Below are 25,937 nucleotides of genomic sequence, written 5' to 3'. Positions count from 1 at the left end.
ATACATTGAGATTGTTATCATAATATCTCAAGAACCACTGGAGATTTAAACTTCAAACTTAATGATAGTGTGTATCACCATAGGAAGACAATCTGATTAGATATTGGAGCACGTAGGTCAAAGGTCAAGGGTCACAGAGGTCAACTTATGAAATTCCATACATTAAGATCATTAGCGCGATATTTCAAGAACCACTGGAGAATTTTCACTTCAAACTTAATGATAGTATGTATCACCATATCATAATATCTCAAGAACCACTGGAGATTTAAACTTCAAACTTAATGATAGTGTGTATCACCATAGGAAGACAATCTGATTAGATTTTGGAGCACGTAGGTCAAAGGTCAAGGGTCACAGAGGTCAACTTATGAAATTCCATACATTGAGATTGTTATCATGATATCTCAAGAACCACTGGAGATTTAAACTCCAAACTTGTTTAAATTGCTCTATGGCGGAGGCATCATTTTCGACTGCGCGCAGTCAAAATTCCATCTAGTTAAGTACTTATCTATTTACCCAGAAAAGACACATCTAAGTTGCATCCTACAATTATTTAGCTGTCATGCGAGTATGTAGAATAACCCTAAATCTAAATCTACTACATTCTACATAGTGTATCATACAGGTACATGTGCAGATCTACCTTCAAGTAACACGGTCGTTTATAAGGTTATCCACTGCTTGAACATATTCATTTTCTCCTTTTACATTTTTCTTGAATACGATATACTTGTGAGCTCTTGATGTACAAAAACTGTTATGAATTGAAACTTTCTGAAAAAATAATTGCACAAAAGGATAACAGACATTCATGTATATGGACGGATATAATTTGTCTCTAAAGACTCATTTTAGGAGCTGACCTGGGGCTGAATGTCTAGACTACAGCATCACATGCAGACAGACTGATCCTCATAGTACATGGAGCTACAGACCAGTTCTCCACGTTCTAAATGACTTTTAGTTGGATGCCTGAAGAAACCATCCATGAAGGTCAATTCACACACAAGGCAATAGATCATTCGGAAGAAAAACAAACAAAAACAAGGCAGCAAACAATTAAAAAAAAATCATTATGTCCTTTACATTGCATTGCATACAAGAATATATCTATAATACACAGATCTGTGAGTGTTTGTATAGGGGCCATCGTCATACGCAGGTTTTTTCTTCTTCATACCCATCAAATGCATCCTCTGGCACTCATACACATGCTAAGTTTTCCTGCAGCAGTTTTTGTTTAAAAGCAGTTTCCTGTGTTTTGAACTGGTTTAGCATGTCATGATTGCATGGGGCAATTAAAGGAGACAAATCTTGCTTCTCATAGCAATCAATGTCAGTCAGTCCCAAGCTACTTTCGAATTCTTGGCCTTCGCCGACGCCATGTTGCCCTCTTCTATCTTGACTTTGCGTCCGTTGCCCTGGGCGACGACCTTTGGAGTACGGACCTGACGAGAGCGGACCGGAGCCGAGGTGGACCTTGGGGGAGGTTTGCCTGACGTGGAGGTAGCTGCTGTCGTGGGACGGCTGTTGAAACCCATGGTTGTGTTCGGTCGACTCTGTTGCCTGCTGGAACCTACAAGTAACATAGATAAATGGAAAGAATGAGAGTTGGCATATATATTTTTATTATAATTGGTATGAGAAATGGAAACGGTTAAACTTTGTTAATATGGTTTGTCCCAATGTAGAATACAATTCACAATCACCTTTAATATTCATAATGCTTCTGGCGATATTAGTCTTTAGTTTCATCCTTTCATGTTTCATTGGTCTTATGAAATTAAAAAAAGTGTAAAAAAAAAGACTTCTGAAGAAACCCCATATGAAAGGATGGATTAAACAAATTTTATAACTGCACCTTGTTTTTAAATTGTCAATGCTCACATACATGAATATTGTATCTGATCATACCACTATAGCTGCCTCTGATATTTGAGATTAAGATAAAAGTTAATTTACAGTTAAAAGCAAGCAGCTAATCTACATTTCTTTTGTGACCTTTACACACACATTACATGTACATGTATTTCCAGGTTCTTCTTTTCAACATTATTGTATGAGCTTGCATACATGCAGGCACCTTCATGTGAGTGAACTTTTGTTGAATGAATATTGCTGCATTTACAAGTATTACTGACAAGAAAATGAAACTCAGTATTGTTGTTTTTGTCGTTGTCAATGTTTACCTCTTGGTCTTGGAGGGGGCACAGCAGATGGACCTCCATGCTTCTCCAAACTAATCACACAGAAAAGAAAAACACAAGAGATCATTTAATTATTTAAAATACAAATCAATTACAATACAATACAATTTTTTCATATTCAGACATTGAACTTTTTTAACCAGCGCCAGTTCAATTTGCACTTATCAAGTTGGCTAAAATTCATCTATATTACAGTAAATTTCACAATAAACAAGTCTGGCTGGGATAAATCTGGAGCGCCTAAAGTGTCAAGTGTGACAGACATGAGAGCTACGTAGGCGAGAACCTGTTATGACTGTCCGGCTGTTGATCATACCTGAGAGCTGGTAGTCCTACAATCTGCTGTCTCCTGTACTCCTCCGTGAAGTCCTCTGAGATCTTGCCATCTTTATCTAGGTTGTCCATTAGCTTATGAAACAAACCCGGTGTGTTCCTGGTCGCTATCAGCAACAGCCGGGTCGCCGTCCGGTTGAAGGTCAGGTAGCCGAGGGCGACGGCCGATGAGCAACGGACTTCGATGTTGTCGGAGTGGAGGTGATTGATGAGGATATCTACAGCACCGGAGGTGATCATGGCATCAGGAATGCCAGCCCTGGTATGGGCAAGACTCGCTAGGAGGCTCCCTGGAGTAGGGTTGAATGGTAAACGGTGATTAAAGAGATTTGTTTTGAGAACAGTCAAACCTGCAATAAAGACTACTCAAGGGAGATGAGAAATATCCAAAGATAAGTGGTCTTAATGAACAGGTTCCTTCTTTCCAACAGGGTTCAACTCGAGACTCTGTTCTAGGGAAATAAGAAATGTGATCGTACACGGCACTAATATCCTTTACCAAGATATTAACCTGCACTTGCTACTCTCCACCCAGGTGTTAAATGGGTACCCGGTAGGATGCGACTGCATTGTTGGTCAAGTTGGTCAAGTAACGCCTGATTGGAATGCTCCCCAGGGAGTGGAGATTGTGCTCACAGTGTGTGCGGGCAAGTATAGAATCCAATGACCGGGGTAATAGTATAGTGTTGCCAGTGGAAATCACATAATTTCCCTCAGTAAAAAACAAAAAAATTAATTCCAAAAAAAATCTGGAACAAAAATTAGATGCAACATTGCAAGTCGCATTTCGATATCTTATAACACACAGATATAAGTACACACCTGAACCCTGAACCTTAACCTGCACTTGTTGTTCATTTAATCTCTTTTTTTAAGCGGCAGAACTGTTCGGGAGGCCAAGAAGTGCTGAAATCTTACCTGCCAGAATAACTGTGTTTGCGTTCTCAGATTTGAGTAGTCCTACCAATCTGGTCACGCCGTCTGCTGATAAAGAAACTTGATCCCTGTCTACGATAACACGGGCCAGAACCACAATCTGTAAATATATGTCAGTTGCAATATAAATACACCAAGAAAAATTTCAAGTACATCATCCATTGCAGGTTCAAATGTATTGTTTTGTAGTTTAACTTTTCTTCTACTGGCATTTCCTCCACGCTATAAGAAATATGGTTAGGGGTAGGTTAGGAATTTGGTTTTTAGATTAGAAGTTTAATAATTATTTAAAGGCTTACCTAATTGGGTATATATTGGTGGTCCAGGGTTAAGGATTTGGTGAGTGTTAGAAATTGAGCACAGAGCACTTGTCACCAGAGTAAGTATCATAAAATGGTAGATTTCTGTTGTCCAGGATGAGCATACAGTATTAACATACAGTCTCTCACATCAGGAAAAAATGTCACTTGACACACCCAGGACACATTTCACTGACCTCCCTTTGCCCTTTGACCCCACTGACCTGGAAGGCAGCATAAGCTTGATGAGTCTCGTCCTCTGACTCTAAGAATCGTTGGAAGTTAGACATCCTGATGCCACCTGCCTCCCGTATGTTGTACTGCTGGCTGGTGTTGTTGAAGGCAAAGGTGGACAACGCTGTCCCTGCTTTCAGACGGACGCTCTGGGTTTAAAGAAAGACCAGAATATGCAGTAAGACCCGTGTATCGCTCAAGGGAGACAAGATAAGCTGTCTTAATTGGCAGGTGGTTTTTAAGTTCATCCGTTCGTACACATTACAATGAGAAAACTATTAAACATCACAGAAAGGTTTACCGTTTTCTAGCATCATTGATAATCAAAGTACACCGAGACTTACATCGTCTTTCTCATTCATGAGCTGTAGCAGAAGATGGATGCTGAACATCGGTTCTTCTTCCAGCAGCTTCTGGTTGCCACGGTTACCCAGGATGATGGCTCCGAGGGCAATGGCGATCTCCACCTTGATGTGATGGTTAGAGGAGGAGCGCAGGAGACCCACCAGGGTCCCGATCGCCCCCTCCTCAGCAATCTTGTTCTGGGTGACGGGGTTGTTACGGTTGGCCACACCTGATAGAGGAGGGAGGAAACCACCACAAAAATGAAGGGGAAAGTCATTAAGAATGCTCCCCGGGGAGTGAATTATGTGCATACATTGTGTGTGGGTAAGCCTGAATCCGATGACTGGGGTAATAATATATCTGTAAAGCGCTTAGACACATTGATGTATTGATGTATTGGGCACTATATAAAAGCGGAATATTATTATCATTATTATTTTAAAACTTAGCACTTTCTTGTTTCTTCTTTTCACTCAAGCTCTCTTTTTACCTGATGGCTTTTAGGATGAAGGAGTGCAATTGAGTGATAACAGTATATACAGTAGTAATATATATGAAGAGCTCAAGATACTTGAGCAGAAATAACACACAAACACACACACACACACGCACACATATCAGTACTATGTGTTTCTATTCACAATTTTGTTGTTGTTGAAATAAATTAAGGTCCTTAAATCGAGTTTAAAAAAAAAATCAGTGATAAGAATTGTCAAATTGGTAACATGTAGACAAATGTAAACGAGAAATTGATGGCTATCAACTTGCCAAATACAATCATGTCAATATTTCTTTGTACCTTTTCAATTAAGAAACAGGTTTTAAGTTTCAAGTTTATTTTGTTTCACATTTCACAAAAAAAAAGAATTCACATAATTGACAAAATTAGAACATAATATGAAATATGCTAAAAGTGTCACATTATATAATCAATTCTTTGAAAAGACGTTGAAATTAATTGTATTGAATAGTAGGTTATACAGGGTGAAATGTGAGGAACCTATTGAAAAGCTCAGCTTGTAGGTTATAGGTTCCCATAAATAAAACTCATATTTAAGTTAAGGAAGAACGTACCAGAAAATAAAATGAAAATATAATGTGTTGCCAATTTGAAAAGGAAACGTTGATACAGAATGATGGAGATGGTGCACATCTTACCTATACAGAGTGTCCCGAGTGCCCTGATGACTGTCATGAGAACCCGCTCTATCGTCTTGGAGGAGCGCAGGATACGAACGAGAGGTAGAATACCATTCTCTTTCTTGATCTCGTTCTGATTGTCAAAGCTTTCTCTCGTAAGGGCAATCATTGCCTTGCATGCTGTAATGGGAATATTAAGCAGGGATGCCAGTTAGAATTGATCAGAGGGCCTAAAAATCACAGAGAATGAGTTATTTTATACACAAAAAAGCCTAAACTAGGGTCTGAAAATAACTCGCCAGGGCCTGAATTCAGGCTATTGCCTGAAAACTGGTATCCCTGATTAAGCAAACCAAAGTGAATTAATATTTAGGGTGCTGCACTTTAGTGATCATAACTGGTGAAAATCAAATAAATTTTATTTATTCTTTACTAATTACTATTATGAAAATTTTTTGACCATGCAATTGACAAAACTGATATAAACTCATTACATTTTTTTAGTGAAAATTATTTATTACTATTACGTGAATAACTGAAATTGCTATACATTACACAAAATGTTTGCAAACAAAATTGAACCAAAACTATAAACTTGATGAGAATCACATACATTGAAAACCATGGTTTAGGTTATGGTTTGAATCAAAGCCCTTTTGAGAATTTAGGCCAATGTATCCTCAGACTACAGGGCAGCACCTTGTATCTCGTGGAAAAGGTGCGATATACATATAAATCCAATACTAACCATGATCATTATGTGGTAAACAATTCGTTTGTAAATTGTGTTGGATGCTGAGAGAAATTTAGAGTCTATTTAACTTACCAACATATTGCAATCTCTCTGACTTGACGATGAGATCGATGATGCCGCTGATCCCAATGTATTGAGCGATCTCCTTCTGCTGTCTCCTGGTGTCTCCTGCTAAGGCCCACAGGGAGCAGGCCGCTTGCTCCTTCACATCTAATGCCCAGAACTACATCAAGACAAATACATACCAGTAATGAAATGGAATAGATGTGTGTGTGGGTGTGATTGTGTGAGTCTCCTGCCAACGCCCACAGGGAGCAGGCCGCTTGCTCCTTCACATCTAATGCCCAGAACTACATCAAGACAAATACATACCAGTAATGAAATGGAATAGATGTGTGTGTGGGTGTGTTTGTGTGTGTCTCAATGTACTTAGTGATCTCCTTCTGGTGTCTCCTTTCGTTGTCTCCTGGCGTCTCCTGCTAAGGCCCACAGGGAGCAGGCCGCTTGCTCCTTCACATCTAATGCCCAGAACTACATCAAGACAAATACATACCAGTAATGAAATGGAATAGATGTGTGTGTGGGTGTGTGTTTGTGTGTGTCTCAATGTACTTAGTGATCTCCTTCTGGTGTCTCCTTTCGTTGTCTCCTGGCGTCTAAGGCCCACAGGGAGCAGGCCGCTAGCCCCTTCACATCTAACGCCCAGAACTACATGAAGACAAGTACATACCGGTAATAGATTACAATAGATTACAATGTATATGTAATAACACCATTGACTCACCATTAGGAGCTTGATGAGAGCTCCTGGAGCATGTAGATCCAGGATGGCCCTCTGAGACTCCGGGTTGCTCTCTCCCAGAGACTCTAGGGCAGCGGCGGCCTTGACCTGGACCTTGATGTTGTGACACTTGATGAGCTTGACCAGCGGCTTAACCGCTCCCTGAGCGATGACCGCATTCTGGTTGTCAAGGTGACCGTAGGTAAGAGCAGCCAGGGCGGCCGCTGAGGCCTCTTTCAGCTCATCTGGAAAGGCAGAAGATAAGAAAAGGTTATTTGTTTTTTGTCTATCTGGCTGGTGGACTATAACATGTATATAATCAGTTCTGGGGAGTGTTTCACAAAGACTAAGATCGACTTTAAGTTGGACTTAACTATGGCAGGCTGTTCATGCCACTGTTTGCTCTCACCATTATGATCTTTAGATAATATTTTTTCCTTCCATAATGAACTTTAACAAAAATGTAAATTTTGTAGATTTGTGACCATGATTTGTACGTCCCTTGAGAGACCAATGCCAGTAAGTGGTGAGAGCAAACAGTGGCATGAATGGCCTGCCATAGTTAAGTCCAACTCAAAGTTGATCTTAGTCTTTGGGCCCCCTCTTGCAAAGAGTTGCAATTGATCCAAATCGATCACAAGTCTCTTATCTCCTATGTATACAGTTGTCATTGATATCAATCACAAATAAATAGCGATTAATTGCAAATGTTTATAAGACAGGGCCCGGAGATATTACTAGGGAGAGGAAGAAGGTAAATGAGAACATGGAGTGGTTGCAAAAATCAGGTTTTAAGACATGAATGACTGAAAATGAGGAAATAGACAGAAACTAGAAGATGACATATGAATGATTGTGGAATGAAATGATAGAAGAATGATGAGAAGTTAATAGAATAACAGAAATCGAGAACAAGACAAGAATTGCAAACAGGAACCAAACAACTGTTACAAGAAAAAGTGATGAGAAGAAATTGAAATGGTAAGAAAAACAGAAGAAATGAGGAAAAAAAACCTAAAGAATACATATTATTGAGAATACAATGTACATGAGACAAGCAGAGGTGCCGATGAGAAAAGACCGAGAAGGATAGAGAAGGTAGACTATTGATCTTGAGAAGAGTGTTAATCAGAAGACATTCTCACCTGAATTGACCGTTAGAAACTCCACCAGCGGTCCAATTCCTCCATGCTTGGCAACCAACGTCTGATTCTCTTCATGGTCCAGACACAGCACCCTGACTGCGTTGACCGCCTGCTTCAGAACATCCTCCAGCTCTGAATCCAAAAGATGGATGAGAGGAGGGATACCCCCCTCGCGGCTAAACTCCGTCTGGTGGTCATCATAAGCGCCCATGTCGGCCACGACGATGGCCGTCCGCGACTGGATGTCGTCTCGGGATGCGGAGAGAAGCTTGATGAGAGTGGGGATTCCCCCTGCCTTGGCGATGGCATGGCAGATGGGCTCGTTGCAGGACATATTGCACAGGACGGCGGCTCCGAGGGATTGCATCTCAGAGGACTTCATCTGGAGGATCTTCACCAAGGCTGGGATACCATCTGATCAAAAAAATAAATGTTGAATCGGAGTATGAGAAATTACAGTATAACAGTAACATGATACACAGTAGGCTTACAGTTGCACCATGTGAGAGAGGGGGAGGATTGCGGAGATCTGGAAGGACTCTCGATAATCTTTCTTTCTTTAATGTGTGTGTATGTTTTTGTGTTTTGTGCTTTTGTAATAACAAATTCATGGCTATGTAAAAAATGCTTTAGCAGTACTGTATTACAGATCAGAGTGTCAAAAAAGCTTCAATTTGTAAAATAATAATGAAGCTGACTTTTGCAGAAAGGAAATAAAACTTTGAATAATTTTTTTATTTTAATGCATCATATTCAATCCACGTAAAAGGAACTTTAATGTTAAGCCTCTCTTCTGTGTAACAGGTTACACATCTTGCACAAAGATATCGAATCATGTATAAGAAGACTTATGCAGAATAACTTTAATATTGAACTAACTGCATAATAATCTATCTTAACTAAATATTCCTTCTGGAATACAATAAGTAAAAAGGGACATGTCTTACATGTACCAAAATGCAGCAAATGATAAGTCCGAAAATTTAATGGAATATAAGAATTAGCTTTAATGTTCAAGTTTGTAAAGAATACTGTATAATCCTGGCAGCATGATCATTACAGTAAGCATAAATGGGTACTACTGACACCAAAGAAGACTAGAGCCCTGTCTGATAAGGAGTTATGACTGATCACGATTGGTTGCAAACTCATAGACTCTTGTCTCTTTAGTACAGAGTTGCGATTGATGTGAACCATCCACGACTGTTCCTAAGACGGGCCCTGGGGGAGTTTCACAAAGATCCTAAGTTGAACTCGTTTCTAAGTTGGACTTAACAATTATGGAAAGCCATTAAGCATCTTTTTTATATTTTGTAAAAGTTATTTTAAATATTTCATATTTCCATTATCAAGGAGAGTTCATTTTCTTGATGTGGAATTTATGAAAAGTCTAAAATACTTGAATTTCTGCTTTTAAATAAATTTCATTTTAAGGCTCAAATGGCTCTCCGTAATTTTTAAGTCCAACTTTAATAGAGTCAAGTTCTACTTAGGATCTTTGTGAAACACCCCCCTTGTATTCAATCACAGCTTAGACTTACTGGCTTCCAGGATAGCTTTCCAATGGGGTTTACCAGACGTTGTAAGAACCTCCAGAGAACGGACGGCACTGTCTTTCTTACGGAAATCTGTTGAATTCAACATCTCTGTTTGGGAGACATGGAAATACAATGAAATACAGGTAAGCACACTGTTATATACAGAGTACACGTAATGTCACTGGCCTGGACACATAATTCTAGAGTTGTCAATACCTGTATTACATCTATTTACAGTACTGTTGTCAGACAGTTAGAGGGTTTGAACATCTCCATCTGGGAGACAAGGGAAATGAATTAATTCAATGGATGTGAACAGATAAAAGAATGAATTAAATGACTGGAAACATCACTCTAGAGTTGTCAGTACCTAAGTTATGTACTACTTGTAGTAAAGCAAATACAAGGCACCCTTGTACTGATACATGTGTGCAAACTGATGATTAATATCAAGAATATACGAGTGAATAGATTGAAGTAGAAAAGAAAACCTATCAACTGCTAAATTGTCTCCGTCCTGTAAACAAAGGGAGCACCTGGCTCCCATAAGAATTTGGTGAGGAATAAAGGATTTAAACAAATTATATTAAATAAAATTTAAAAAAAGTTTATTATTTCATTTCTAACATCTACATGTACTTCCGTCAAGGCAGCAACTACATAAAAACCATTGAGCAATTTCTAGTCCAAGGTATAGTCACTATGAATAACTAAGTACAGTAAAACCTGTCTATAAAGACCAACCAAGGAAGACAAGAATAGTTGTCTTTATGTACAGGTTACTTTAGTACATGTTTCAATGGGATACCATTTTCAAGGGAACAAAAAAAGTGGTCTTTGTAGGCAGGTTGACTTTCTATACAGGTGGTCACTAAAGCAGATTTGAATTTAGAGATCATGTGCTTACCAACGAGAGTCTTCCAAACTGGTGCATCCTTGTGGTTCCACTCGATGAAGAATTCCAGGACATAGGTATGGAACCTGAGAGCAGCCAGGTGAACCATGTTATTCCTCTCCGTGTCAGTCTTCAGGATCTTAGCACCCAGTTCAATCAGGATCTTGACAGACTCCAGCGCTCCACTGCTGGCGGCTAGGAGCAGTGGGGTCTGCCGTAACCTGGCAAGATAAAGAATACACGGGTTGAACTTTTAAATCAAAATTTATCTATTTGTATGTAACGTGAATGAACTCTTTACAAGATGAGACATATATTTCAATTTTAATTAACTCTTTTCACAATTCAATAAAAATGACAATACGAACATACCAAACAACTTATACACATAACAATGCATTAAAGGTATAAAGAATTCAACAACAATAAACAGTATAGCACAAAATTACAACAGAAAGAAAAAACAGAAATACATATCAAAGTATGGGGGGGGGGAACAAAGGCCAAAGGCCTATCACAGGCTTGTCCCTGGAAATATTTCACTTACTTATCCCAGGTTTCCAGTTCCATCTGATCTTCAAACTTCCTAATGAACATCCTGATTATGGGTGCGTGGTTGTAGAAGGAGGCGTGGTGTATCGCCGCCCAGCCAGCGTTGTCTGCACTCACCATATCGCCATGGTTACTTACCATCAGGAGGGCAGAATCCAAGCTTCCGCTCTTGGCTGCTAGATGAAGGGGAGTGGTACCTATGATGACAGTCAGAGAAAGTAATATATTAATATTGAACAGAAAGGGTGGTATTCTGAAAATTAGGTTATCTTATATCCATATAGTAAAACAGTGTTATGTTGTTAACAAACTTGTCAACATTTAGGAAAAATCTTTGGTAAATACCTGCAAAAGAGACACTCACCCAAGCACCAATATTGTTCTTATACACAATTTTTTTTTTTAAACTGACAATCAATATAATTTTTCTGAAAAAAATGTAGGTTTAAGTACGTTTCAGAAGGTCAAAGTGATATCATATCTTATTGGTTCTATTGACTCTTAATTTACCTGTGCTTAGAAAAAGGTAGCTGAAACAATACTCTTTCATTCCTGATACTTATGAATTATTTAATTGATTGCGTTTTTCATTTAAGAAGTAGTATCTTATATAAGACTATCCTAAACCAATATTAATGATATCAACAAAAAAGTGTTATAAAGATCAGAGAAAGTCACTGTGCAACAAAATGATCCCTATAAAGAATAATTAATAAACCAAACACTTTCAAATTCCTGAAAAAAAATCAATAAATCACCAATTGGAGTGACCATGAATTATCCCATTAACCAAAATTGTGAATTTCTTTTTTCTACTGTGCATGGAAAGAAGAAGAGTGTCAGCTAGGATGTGAAAGGAATATTGACAACCTTTAATTGTCAGAATGGAATTGACTATTAAAACAAGGTAGAGAAGAGAAGTCAGTGATAGACATACCCAAACCTTAATTGAACCATAAGACAATCCACACATGATTTGGTTTTGTTTTAAATCTAGAGAATACAGATCTTTACATTGTGATCACTACCGTCTCTAAGTCTTCTGAACAAATATGTCTTCATTGTTTCGACGGCTACGAAACACTTTTTGACGGTAAATGATTTAAAATAAAATAAAGAAAAACCCAAAACAATGAAAATTCAAAACAGGAAAGAAGAAACTTTAAACCTTCTCAAGGAGAGGAATGAAAAGGTTGTAACGAAACTACAATACATGTTCATTCAGAAAAAGATAAAGAGAGAGTTTGACATAGATAGAGATATGAAAAAGACAGGGAAAAGCAAGAGAAGATAGATCAATGAGAATGAAATAGACCCTCCAACTTTGCACCAAAAACTTCAAGTGCAATACAAATAAGAATTTACCCCCAAGAAGAGTTCTTCTCGCTGTTCAATCATGAACATTTTAATGGAAATAAAAACAGGTCATGAATGTTTTTTTAAGTTAGAAAATTAGAAGTAATGATTAACTTTTGTACAAATACATGAATTTGTTAGAAAAGTCAGATGCATAAAAATACAAACATACATGTATGGAACTATGAGATTTCGTGACACAATTTCACCACAAACAAGTATATATTTGGGGAAAATGGTAAGCTGAACATATACACTTTTCCTTTCTTTTTAATGAACCCCAGCTATGCACTTCATAGTACAAAGTATAAGTTCAGCTGAGAGGAAGCAGTTTCATTGACTGAAACATGACACATGGGGAACAAGACATGCATAGTAACTAGGGAGCAAACTAGCACATCAATTCACAAATTTTATGCGTAGTACCTAGCCATAATTGTTGATTGTATTTGCTTTTTGTTTGTTGTGAAGAGCAGAGTTTCATACAATGATCATATAAGCCTCTTTGAAAGTGCAATTTGAAATGTACTTTAAATACCTGTTACAGCTCTTTCAAACATGACACAGGAAACTTTGGTATTTTTTTTAAACATTGAGGGGATCAAAGTAAGAAGGACTTACCTTCACTTAGTTAAATGGGAAGTCAAGGGTGTATTAAAAGGCCGGTCTTCATCAGCTTGAGATTGCCAAATATCCCACTATTTGAATTATCCTGATCGCAAATTATCCAGTTAGTTTGCTTCTTCATCAGCCCAAAGTTGCAATTAGCAGAATATTTGGTCAAGATCCCAAAATATCTTGGGATAGTTTGCAAAATATCCCGCTATTTGTCCGGTGCGTCTTCACCAACCGATAGACTCGCACTATGCACGAACCCTGAGCAAAATATCTCGAGCTAATTTCTCGAGCTTGAGTTTTAAGTTTCAAGGTCAAGTCTGAAGCTGATGAAGACGCGATTTGTAGGTTCGGGATTATTTCCCAAATCAGAAATAGCGGGCTATTTGGCAATCTTGAGCTGATGAAAACAGGCCTAAAGTTACTGATAGTAAAAGTAATCAAATCTATCAAACAGAAAGTTAAACTTTTAGGATATTCAGCTCATTAACAATGTAAGAACCAGTGGTCACTTTGAAGGAATACCTTAATTTGTTTTAGTAAAACGAGAAGAGGAATTGGGGGATCTGGTTATTATACAGCTGAAGCTACAAAAGTAGAGAGTCTCAATGAAATCTATAGAACTTGGAAAAGAGGCTGTTACAAAGCTATGTGATAACAATGACTTGAAGAAATAAGAGGGAGGGGGGGGGGGGCAAGAAAAACTATTTTAATTTAAAAAACAAATGAAAATGCAGCAAATCACTTCAGGAAAATCAAGATGATTAACAAACTAACAAGGAACTGAACAGAAGTCAATTTAGTAAAAATCAGAAGAGGGAGGGGGGGGGGTATAAAAAAAAACAGCTTAAATGCAGCAAATTCACTCCTTTTTTTTTTTACAAGATATTTAGTTGATAAAAGCAGAGGTCATTTTGGAGAGGGATACAAGATCGGGTTGAGGGGACTACAAGGCTAGCTAGCTAACAGCGGATCATCTATGTGATTGACTTACCTCCACAAATACTTGCTAAACTAGATGGAACTTCGACTGCGCGCAGTCGAAAATGATGCCTCCGTCATAGAGCAATTTTACAAACCAAAACAGAAGAAATTTTTCAAATTCAAGTTCAATTGTAATCCATTAAGAGGTTCTCAGAATATCATGATTACAAGCAATTTCTCATATACATATATGACCCTTTGATCTTTGACCTGATGACCCTAAAATCTACTCAGTTCATTGGCTCTGCAAGATGTCCTGAGTTAAATAGTAATCCATCTGTCAGTTCTAATGAGAATGCGTTCACAAGTTATTTTTGGATACATAATGAGCCCATGACCTTTGACCTCATGACCCATGAATCTACTCAGTTCATTGGCTCTGCAAGATACATACATGATCGAAATTAGGCAGGAATCCATCAATCTGTTCTAATGAGAATGCGATCACAAGCTATTTTTGCATACATAATCAGCCCTGTGACCTTTGACCTTTGACCTCGTGACCCCAAAATCTATTCAGTTCATCGGCTCTGCAAGATACATACATGACCAAAGTTTGGCAGGAATCCATCGATCGGTTCTGGAGATAATGCGATCACGAGCTCTTTTTGCATACCTAATGAGCCCTGTGACCTGTGACCTTTGACCTTGTGACCCCAAAATCTAATCAGTTCATCGGCTCTGCAAGATACATACAAGACCAAAGTTTGGCAGGAATCCATCAATCGGTTCTTCAGATAACGCGATCACGAGCTGTTTTTGCATACATAATGAGCCCTGTGACCTTTGACCTTTGACCTTGTGACCCCAAAATCTAATCAGTTCATCGGCTCTGCAAGTAACATACATGACCAAAGTTTGGCAGGAATCCATCAATCGGTTCTTCAGATAACGTGATCACGAGAACGGGACGTACGGACGGACGGACGGACGTACGGACGTACGGACGTACGGACGGACGGACGGACAACCCGAAAACATAATGCCTCCGGCTACTTCGTAACGGAGGCATAAAAACAGATGAGAAGTGAACCAACAGATACATGATACAACAAGATGATGATGAAAGAAAAATGATGAATTATAATGATAGTGACAATGTGTGAAAGGAGAAATCCACAACATTTGGAAACAAGCTAAACGTCAACTTGAAAAATATGTATCTCAATTTAATAATGCCTCTGGCACCACAGTTGGTGGGTGGAGGCCTAAAAGTCCCCACAACCTCATTCAAATAAATATTCTGGTACATTCATTTTCATAATTTTGTTTTTACAATGAATTATAGTATGCCTTGATTTCCTAAGTTTGGTTTTGATTTGAGGATAGCACAGGAATACTTTGGCCATGGAGACATACAGGGGCCTACAAATACTGGGGCATGAGGTGAGAGGAATACCATTGCCCCACCCTGATAGACAAAAGATTGGTCCTGTTTATGAACATGATTTCAAACATGGTTTAATAAATCCAGGGTCTTGTTCATCTCTTTGAAAAGACATCAGGGGGATGTTTCACAAAGATCCTAAGTTGGACTTAACAATTATGGAAAGCTGTTAGCATCTTTGAAAACAATTTGTAAAAGTTCATTTTAAAGGCATAACATGTTGATTCAAATCATTCATATTTTCTATTATCAAGGAGATTTCATGTTCTTGATGTGAGATTTATGAAAAGTCTAAAATACTTAAATTTTTGCTTTTGAATATATTTTATTTTAAGGCTACAAATGGCTCTCCATAATTTCAAAGTTCAACTTAGATTAAGTTCGACTTAGGATCTTTGTGAAACACCCCCCTGATCATTTGGATAAAATACTGTATAGGATTGCATTTTCTGCTCTCTCTCTCTCTCTCTCTCTCTCTCTACATTGTAATACCAAGAAACTTTCCAACAGGACAGCAGCAAAGAAATATGATTGTTAATTGATGGTAATTATCATGAATCTACTTTGTAAGGGTAAATGAATCTCTCCTTTATAAAAATGCTATTGAAATCAGAAACAAGGATGAAAATGAATTTGAATACTTGAAAAGAAAGAAATTCAATTAACCAGAGTATGAATGATCAGTAGTATTTATTTGAAGAAAAAAAAATCAAGATCTGTTCAAAGATGTGTACAAAGGAAATTATTCTATTCTATTCTATCAATGAATCAAACAGACAATGAATGCTGTTTTATGGAGATTGGAAGATTGATTGGGCAATCGATTTAAATCAATCCCAGCTGTTTATATTAATGGGATCGTTAAACAATGTTTAATCTGAGATGCACGGCCCTACATGTTTTCAGTGTCTGTGATATGGAGTTATATTGAGGCCCACCCCCCAAAAATGATCAAGAAGTGCCTCAAAAAAGTAAAAATGTTTGAGTGACCGGTTTTACCATACTCGTTTTCCCCAATAGACTGCAGTGTTATGAAAACCGTTTGGCAAATGCAAAATTTGATTTCGATTTTCAATCATAAATATCTTGATAATCAGACAGGCAATCAGCTTGTAAAAGATATGGGGTTCCTGACTGACCTAAAGGTTTATAATTATCATTGCAGCATGAGCTATATATCAAGGATTTTTTAAAGGATCTAAGACAAAGCTAACAGATCCCTTTAAAGAAAGGGCCTAAATGCTGCTGTATGCTACATGAATACTCCATATTCTAACATCAAATCTCTAGATATGTGAAGAAGAAGGAAAACAAACTATTGTTGATGAGCATTGCTGAATTTGGAGAAGTTTAAAAAAGGTCTTCATAGACATCAACCGATTACAGCCTTATTCAGTGAAACCTGTCTATAGCGACCGCCCAAGGGAGACAAGAAAAGTGGTCTTAACAAACAGGTGGTCTTTATGTACAGGTTCTTTTAGTTCTTGTTTCAATGAGAAATCATTTTCAATGGTAACAAAAAAATGTGGTCCTTGTGGACAGGTGGTCACTAAAGCAGATTTGACTGTAATAAATTCCTTCTGCTTCTAACTATTCCCTTACCAACTTGCGTAGTGAGATGATGCCTTCTGACGCTGATGTCTTGACCTTGGATCATAAGAAGTTGGAGGATCTGAGGCCGGTTGTGAAGCGCCGCGTAGTGGACCAGCGAGTATCCATCCTCGTCTTGGTTCCCTAGCCGGGAGGCTGGACATTTGCGGGCAAGGGTCTGGAATACGGAGACTAGGCCTCGGATAGCTGCTTGCCTAAGACCATTTTGTAAGGACTGGGATTGCAGGAATAAACAACGTGAAATGCATTATCGTTTATCTCAGATGCAAGGCAAGTCTGGAATGCAGAGACTAGGCCTCTGGTTCCTGACTGATAGCTCCATGCGGATGATGCCCTAGCTAAGATGATTGATAACTTGAAAAACTGCATCAAATTTCACCACCATTATCATCATCTGCATAAACAAAATCACCATTATCATCCACCTCCTCATCAGCAGCATCAGTATCGAATCAACCCTTTCTCTCACAATTCGTCTCTTAAAGGTACTACAGGTGTAGGTCCCTTTTGCAGCCAACATCAAATTCTGTAGAACTTTACAGGAATTATGAATATGTCATGTATACTCCTATCTGTGAATTTAAACGTTAGCAGTGTCCTAGTATTCAAATTATGCAAGGAAACTTAAAGAGTATTTACTGACCTTGAACTTGATGGCTTGATGGTAGCCATACCTCCTCTTGAACTGTTCATGCATGTGGATATCAGTCAAGGGTAACCTCTTGGGTTTCAGATCCTTGATCTTCTCATAGAAGGAGTGACACCACAGCGGGCGTGGCGGAGAGACCGGGTAGTAAGTCTCAAGGTCCATGGAGAACACGTAGTACCTGCAATGATAATGGATTAGTTTGTTCTTTGTCATTTGTTTATGTACACTGTATCGTTTTACTGTACCATTTCTGGTCCCTATGGAAGACCAGCAGCATCATAACGATACTGCTGAATATGGGCTATCCAGCAGTTTATTTTATCTTGTAATTCATAATTCTATTCGTTATTGTTTTACTGAATGCATGTTGTCTTTTTTTATATGGAAAATAAAACAAACAAACAAGTATGATAGTAAGATTGGAGACATATATACAGCATATATCTTGTTCACACTTTCATTACTGAATATCTCTCAAGTTAATCTAGCATGTCATGCACATATTGAACATAAACAGTGATGGTATCCCCCTCTCCCCCTCTCCCTCCCTCCCTCCCCCCTTCCCTCCTCCTCCTCCTCCTCGACCTCCTTGACCTCCTCCTCCTCCTCCTCCTCCTCCTCCTCCTCCTCCTCCTCCTCCTCCTCCTCCTCCTCCTCCTCCTCCTCCTCCTCCTCCTCCTCCTCCTCCTCCTCCTCCTCCTCCTCCTCCTCCTCCTCCTCCTCCTCCTCCTCCTCCTCCTCCTCCTCCTCCTCCTCCTCCTCCTCCTCCTCCTCCTCCTCCTCCTCCTCCTCCTCCTCCTCCTCCTCCTCCTCCTCATCATATTCAGAGAAATCCAGAGGGGTATGGAGAGGGCATCACCCCTCCCCACACTCACTTCTTTCCACCCAGCTCTTTGACAACCATAGGATAAGACTCCTGGAATGTGTCTGGCTCCGTCAGCTTGGAACTCAAGAACTCAACTATCCCTTTAAGATGATCACTGTCATTATTATCTTTATTATCATCACCACCCCTCCCCACACTCACTTCTTTCCACCAAGCTCTTTGACAACCATAGGATAAGACTCCTGGAATGTATCTGGTTCCGTCAGCTTGGCCAATCTCTCTGTTGCTTCCAGCTGGATCTTGTTGTAATGGTTGACGATCACCTCCGGGGGCTCCAGGATCTCGTCGTCCCCTTCAATGTCGATCTGGATGCCTCCATGGAGGTGAAAGTACTTGTTGCCAAAGTCAAAGTTGGGACAGCGGAAGTCTGGGGCTAGCATCATAGGTGGGAGCTCCCTTTCTGTCTTGCACTCATCCGCTATCATGAAAAAACAAGGCATTCATTAAAGGCATCGTTGAACAATGTTAAATCTGAGATGACAGCCCTACATGATATCATTGTCTGAGATGTGGTGTAATATTGAAGCCCTAAAAAAAAAAAAAAAAAAAAAAAAATCTTTGAGTGACCGGTTTGTAATGTGTAATTTGTAGAAGTTTTAAAGCTGCTTCAAGAAAGAGACCATGTTTTATTTTTTACAAAAAGCCAATCTTAATTCTGTGTTCAGCGGATGAGTTGGACTCATTGATGAGTTGAAACGGAAATCTGGATATATGCATGGGAACTTGTTCATTCTCTATAGTCCCATTGAAAGTATTTACAGTTACCGAGCCAGTTGATATTAATGCAGTTTTACTCAGGATAGGATCATCAGTATTAATACTACTCTTGTTGAGGGCTCAGCAATCATATAACCAAACTTTAGTATAGCCCCAATAATAAGGTTCTCAAGCATGCAAGTATTTTTCTCTACTAGGTACAGTAATCTCTTGCCAAAAGATATTCTAGAGCCATGGCAGGGATTTAAACAGAGTACCTTGTGCTTCGTGGTCAAGTAACTTATCCACTAGATCATGACACTACCAATAGAAGATATGATAATTACCTGTAAGTTGAGGTAGAAGTCTAGACATGTCTGGAACTTTGTTCTTTCTTCTCAGTCCCATCAAGAATGGAACGAGAAAGCTTACTAGCTTTAGAAGGGACATCTGACGGCGCACCTCAGCTTTGTTGCACAGGTGTTTCTCTATCACATCTACATGAGCCTGGTGAGGAAGAATACAACACACATTGTAGGAATCAATTTCAAGATACCACAACCAGTGTTAAAAAATGGTGTTTCGTACGGCTTTTCTTTCATTTGCCATTATAAAAAATGATATTTGCTTGTAGCTATTTTTATACATTTTTGCATTACAAGAGCTCTATCTTTGTTGTTGTTTTCCAAAGGCCTCACATGCTTCTATTTCGTTATCTTTTTTTGCACTGACTATTATTTAACATACCAGTAACTTGGCATTTCAAATGATGTGAAAAGACATTAATCTACATTTGCCACTCTCCACCCAGGTGTTAAATGGGTACCGGTAGAAAGAAATTCCTCGAATGCTGTGAGCGCCAAAATCGGCTGCCTAGCAGAGCCCGGTAATATTGGAGGGCCTTGAGCACCTGGAATGGTGGATATGTGCACTATATAAATATCTGATATTATTATTATTATTATAAAACAGAAACATAGAATGGTATAATTTGCCAAAATGTCATCTTTTCATGCCATATTTCTATGTATTTCTACCCATCTCAGTCATTATGAAGATCTAAATCAATCCTAGATGTCAATACAATGCAAATAATAAAAAAATCCTTCTATTCTAGTTTCATTACATCCATTCTGCTACAAATTACTTTATTACCAGCCCACATATACTTTACTGATCTTTTGTTTTTAAGTGGCCCAAACATTGTGGAGCATGTGTGCAGCGCTTTGTAACTGCAAGAAAAAGGTGCTATATCAAATATCTTTTGGATTGGATTGGATTACCTGTAATCTGGTCTGCAGTCTCTCGTATACATCACGGTCTGTCCTGTCCTCATGCAGCCTGAGTGCTCCTGAAACCTCATAGGCTGCATCAATCACAAACATGTTATTGTGCTGCTGGACAGTCTTCTGTCTCCAGGTCAGTTGAACAGTCATGTCATTGACGTACTGCATGAAGAGACGCTTGTCAATGTTGGCGTCGTGCTTGCTCATGGGGAAGAGTCGCATTTTATCGTAGATGGTGGCATAGTCAGGGTCCTTCGTGATGTCGATCATTCCTGGGGAGAAAGAAAAATGTTACAGCTGATGGAAGAATAACAAATCTATTGCATGATCGAGCGTCGTAAGAGCAGATTTTGGAGGAGCAATGTTGTAGGAGCAAATGTTGTAGGAGCAAATGTCGTAGGGGAAATTGTTTTAGGAGTAAATGTTTAAGGAGTAAATGTTGTAGAAGCAAATGTTGTAGGAGCCAATGTCGTAGGAGCACTTGTTGGAGGAGTATATGTTGTAGGAGCAAATGTCGTAGGAGCAAATTTTGTAGGGGCAATTGTTGAAGGAGCAAATGTCGTAGGAGCAAATGTCGTAGGAGTAAATGTTGTAGGAGCAAATGTCACAGGACGAAAGTGGTAGGAGCAAATGTTTTAGGAGCAAATGTTTTAGGAGCAAATGTTTTAGGAGTAAATGTTGTAGAAGCAAATGCTGTAGGAGCAAATGTCGTAGGAGCACTTGTTGGAGGAGTATATGTTGTAGGAGCAAATGTCATAGGATGAAAGTCGTAGGAGCAAATGACGTAGGAGCAAATGACGTAGGAGCAAATGTTGTAGGGGCAAAAGCTGTAGAAACAAATGTCGTAGAAGCAAATGTTGTAGGGTCGAATGTTGTAGGGTCGAATGTTGTAGGGTCAAATGTTGTAGGGTCGAATGTTGTAGGGTCGAATGTCGTAGGGTCGAATGTTGTAGGGTCGAATGTTGTAGGGTCGAATGTCGTAGGGTCGAATGTTGTAGGGTCGAATGTTGTAGGGTCGAATGTTGTAGGGTCGAATGTCGTAGGGTCGAATGTTGTAGGGTCGAATGTCGTAGGGTCGAATGTTGTAGGGTCGAATGTTGTAGGGTCGAATGTTGTAGGGTCGAATGTTGTAGGGTCGAATGTCGTAGGGTCGAATGTTGTAGGGTCGAATGTTGTAGGGTCGAATGTTGTAGGGTCGAATGTCGTAGGGTCGAATGTTGTAGGGTCGAATGTTGTAGGGTCGAATGTTGTAGGGTCGAATGTCGTAGGGTCGAATGTCGTAGGAGCAAATGTTGGAGGAGTTAATGTAAGAGTAAATGTTATAGGAGCAAAAGTCGCAGCCGCAATCGCACCTCTGGGACCACTCCTTACTCACCTGCTAATGTGAACTCTGTAAGGATGATCTTCTTTGATTCAGGGATGCCCTCAGCATTGAGGTCCAGGCTCGAGCGCCAGCGCTCTGAGAACTTGGTGCGTTTATCTCTAGGGAAGTACGTCCCATGCCACAATGCTTTCATCATATAGTCCACGTTGGTCAGGAGCTGACCCACGTAGGTGTCATTGTAGGCAGGTGGTAGCTGGCAGGAGGTGCTCTGGTCAAAGTTAGCTTCTAGGCTGATTGAGGGTACCTGATAATAATAATAATAATAATAATAATAATAATAATAATTTATTTATTTATTTATTATTTATTCGGCAATTCACAAAAAAATATAACAATGTAAATATGAGTAAACAAACATTAAGAGAATGTTAATCTTAAATTAACAATCTTCCTGGAGATCCTCTGAGTGCATCAGTTGGCTGCCGGGAAAAGGAAAGCAAACTAAATCACTGTAACCGTATTGGTCCCTCTTCCTGACCAACTGGTGCACCCAGAAGACCTGCAAAATATAGCATGAAGGTAGTTAAAATGTATAACATTTCATAAAAAAACCAGCTAACAAAAACAATATTGGATATTTATGTAGTGCACATATCAACTATGCATGGTGCTCAAGGCATTCCAACTAATTACCCCGGCTCTGCTAGGCAGCCGATTTTGACGCTCACAGCATTGAAGGAATTCCTTGTAGCAAGGATAGGGAAGAGTCATTATTGTACTTTAGAAATGTGAAAAACTAATAACATCATTGGAGAGAGTGCTGGAAAGTCTTCTCCTGCTACTTTCATTATATTAAAACAAACATGAAGATAGTTTCTTATTCAAAACAAAACTACAAATACATAAATAAACAAATAAATATTTTAATCATTCACTTTATATCTCCTTCTCTCTCTCTCTCTCTCTCTCTCTAGCACACACTTATACATCATTCTGTTATCTCTATTCTTCAACCTATCTACAGTATCAAGATGCAAATTATCAATATCAATTATTCTTTCTCTCCCTCTTAAGGGGTACATATTAAAAACAAAAATAATGATGAGTTTTTGCAAAGAAAATTAAAGTACCAGCGAGATACAGTGGTTTTTCAATTGAAAACAGTTATTAAAGAAAGGGAGAAAAAAAAAAGGGAGAAATATAATGAGAAAAGAAATCAGAAAGAGAAGTAGAAGGTCAAATGATCAGAGAGAGAGAGAGAGAGAGAGAGAGAGGGGGGAGAGAGAAAGAGAAAGTGAAAAAGCAAGAAAATGAGATAAAGATACAAAAGAAGCAAGAGGAGACTGAGATAAAGAAACAAAGTAAAACAAAAAAGGAAAAAGAAGGGAAAAGAGAAAGTGGGAAAAGATTGAGAAAGAGACATACCTGGTTTAGGCCATAGATGCCCATCACAAGTTCTCTGATGATCTGGTGTACGAGCCGAAAGTCGATAGCTTCCACCGTGGGGTCAAAGGGCATCAGAATCAAGCAGTTGTTATTATCAAAGGGTTTACTGGTCATGATGATACCGTTGGGTGCTTCTGCCTGCAGCTTGTGCTCATCCTGATAAAAGTCACAAACAAATATGTGGAATGTACTTTAATAGTAGTAGTAGTACATGTAGTAGTAGTAGTAGTAGTAGTAGCTCTATACAGAGCAAATTTATTTTTCATTTCTTTTCACATAATATAAACAATGACAAACAATAATAAACGTAATGATATAACAGAAGTGAGCATCTCTGACATTGTTTTTGGTCATCGTAATGCAAAATGACTTGGTTACAAGAAATGAAAAAAAACGAACCTACTTGAAAGCAATGCTTGTTAGGTGTCGGTTCGCACATTAATAATTAAAATGTTTACATTTAAAACTTAATTTTGAGAAAAAAAATTATGGAATAAAAAAAAACATGACAGACAATAAAGTCAACTTTTTTTGTTTGTTTTGTTGGAGGAGAGGGGGGGGGGGGGGATTGGGGAGGAAGTTGGGAGGGGGTCTTAACTGTTTTTCTATGCCATGTTGTTTTATAATAAATAATAGTTATAATAGGCATTTCTATAGCACCGTCAATCTAAAAATTCTGTTCCGAGGCACATTTATTATAATCCCGCCTTTAGCCTAGCTGCCATTACAGCGCTCCAGCATGTCTAGGAATTAATTCTTGCCAGGTAACCAATTACTTCACCTGGGTCGAGTGTGGCAAATGAAAATTAATGCCTTGCCAAAGGACATAAGTGCCGTGTACGGGATCGAACCACAACCTCTGAACATCACGTCAAGTGCTTAAACCACTCGACTACGACACATCCACGATTCATCATTTAAAGGTACTATGTCCCTTATGCAGCCAAAATCAAATGCTGTAGAACTTTGCAGGAATTATGAATATGTCATGTATGTCCTATCTGTGAAATTTAAGCGTTAGCAGTGTCCTCATATTCAAATTATGCAAGGAAACCTGTTTACTTGCTAGACTTCACTGTCAGACACTATTGAGTGACTGACTGGCTTTTTTTCTTCTTTGGTAATAACATACATGAAAAGAGTTGTAAAGGGTACATGAGCATTGTCTAAATCAATAACCCACTTCTTGTGATGGCCAAGATTAAACTGATTGCATCTTTGCGCAGCATAAAACGTATGACCATTCGGTACAATTGTCTAAAAATCAAGACTATTACTTTTGGGCTCTATAGCCCTAAAGTCGATTAGACAACTAATAGTCGTTATTTTCCCACTTGAAGACACTTTCAAGCCCCACCTTTTTTAGGGAAGTTCTAAATTAGTATTATCTTTCAAATGCAGTTGGAATTTAACTTTTTCATTTTTGGGCCTGCAAATGGGACATAGTACCTTTAAAGACACTCATGTAGTAGTCAGCTCTCATAGGGAATTTGACACCGTTCGGTTGTTTACCCAACAACAGATGTTGTCAATCACCGGGGTTAGCCTTGAGTTTTATGACCATTAAACCTTATGTAATGCTTGCTTTTCCCTCACCGAGTCACTCTCGAGTATTCGCCGAGAGATAAAGGGGGAATTCTTGACTGGCCAACAGGTTTGCTGTGTGCAGATTTGTACTCTAATCAATGGTATTTCCACCAAGTCTGGTGTCAGCGAATTATGGCCTTCTGCCCATGGAAACCGACGCGCGACTCCCTTTAAAAGTTTGTTAATGAATTGGCCTACATGTTTATGTACCGGTTATTGTACATAAATGAAATCTTTATACATGTACCTGTGACAAGAACCAATGGTAGGAAGTCTGGGCTAGCATTTCTTGCACCTCAAAGCGGTCATACTTTTCAAAGAACTGAGCTGCCATGCGATTGGCCGTGGCGTTGGCCACAAGGGTGGGGTCCACTTCACCTGCATGGAGGTTGGTGTCTGCTGCCTTGCCTGACATCTTTACAATTACGGTACCTGAAATTCAGAGAAAAAATTCCGACAAAAATCCTCAATAGTGTCTGTTCATGCAGAGCTAAAAAGAGCATTCAGTCTGCATTGAAATCTCCACACAAACAATAATTTGTATTATACATTGGGTGAACCTGGATTAGGAAACAGTGTCATATTTACATTTTCAAAAGCCTTTAAAGTATAAAAGCAGCATCAAGTTTAAGAAAATAAATACCAGTATTTAAAAATATCAAATTATGTGAGACAGGTTTATCAAGCATGGTGCCAATTTTCATTCTTCATTTTGATACATTGTTCTATCATCCATATATAGTCATTTCAAACTTCATTAACCTTTAAAAAAAAAAGAGACAAATTTTCCACCACTAAGCCAAATTCAATTGCTTATTTTGAATATGTAACCATACTTCACAATTCATTGACCGGTTTTGAATTTTAAGAAAAAAAAAGGGGATAGTGGGTTGCGGGCGAGCGCGCCTGTGTGAAGTTATCTACCGTAATGAGGATCTGAGACAT

At 38.9% G+C, this 25,937-nt stretch overlaps 1 protein-coding gene across 1 annotated transcript; it reads right to left on the bottom strand.

Annotated features, from left to right (window-relative positions):
* Positions 1 to 508: 508 nt before the first annotated feature.
* On the bottom strand, positions 509 to 25,418 carry LOC579943 (ankyrin and armadillo repeat-containing protein). The gene is made up of 21 exons (XM_030990044.1): positions 25,240 to 25,418; positions 23,385 to 23,561; positions 22,011 to 22,263; positions 20,633 to 20,907; positions 19,697 to 19,856; positions 18,795 to 19,071; positions 17,762 to 17,945; positions 17,110 to 17,332; positions 11,161 to 11,362; positions 10,626 to 10,834; positions 9,722 to 9,826; positions 8,181 to 8,594; positions 7,039 to 7,280; positions 6,327 to 6,477; positions 5,519 to 5,680; positions 4,360 to 4,589; positions 4,006 to 4,164; positions 3,465 to 3,582; positions 2,530 to 2,836; positions 2,196 to 2,245; positions 509 to 1,582 (listed from the first exon to the last, which is right to left on the bottom strand). Exons 1-21 carry the CDS (start codon positions 25,405 to 25,407, stop codon positions 1,347 to 1,349), a joined length of 4,302 nt encoding a protein of 1,433 aa, XP_030845904.1. The 5' UTR covers positions 25,408 to 25,418; the 3' UTR covers positions 509 to 1,346.
* Between the last annotated feature and the right edge of the window lie 519 nt (positions 25,419 to 25,937).

This window comes from Strongylocentrotus purpuratus, unplaced genomic scaffold, assembly GCF_000002235.5.
Source record: "Strongylocentrotus purpuratus isolate Spur 01 unplaced genomic scaffold, Spur_5.0 spur5_scaffold_19, whole genome shotgun sequence".
In the NCBI taxonomy this organism is placed as follows: Eukaryota; Metazoa; Echinodermata; class Echinoidea; order Camarodonta; family Strongylocentrotidae; genus Strongylocentrotus; species Strongylocentrotus purpuratus.
Note: the sequence above shows the minus strand (reverse complement) of the source record. Positions and strands in the feature narration are given on the sequence as shown.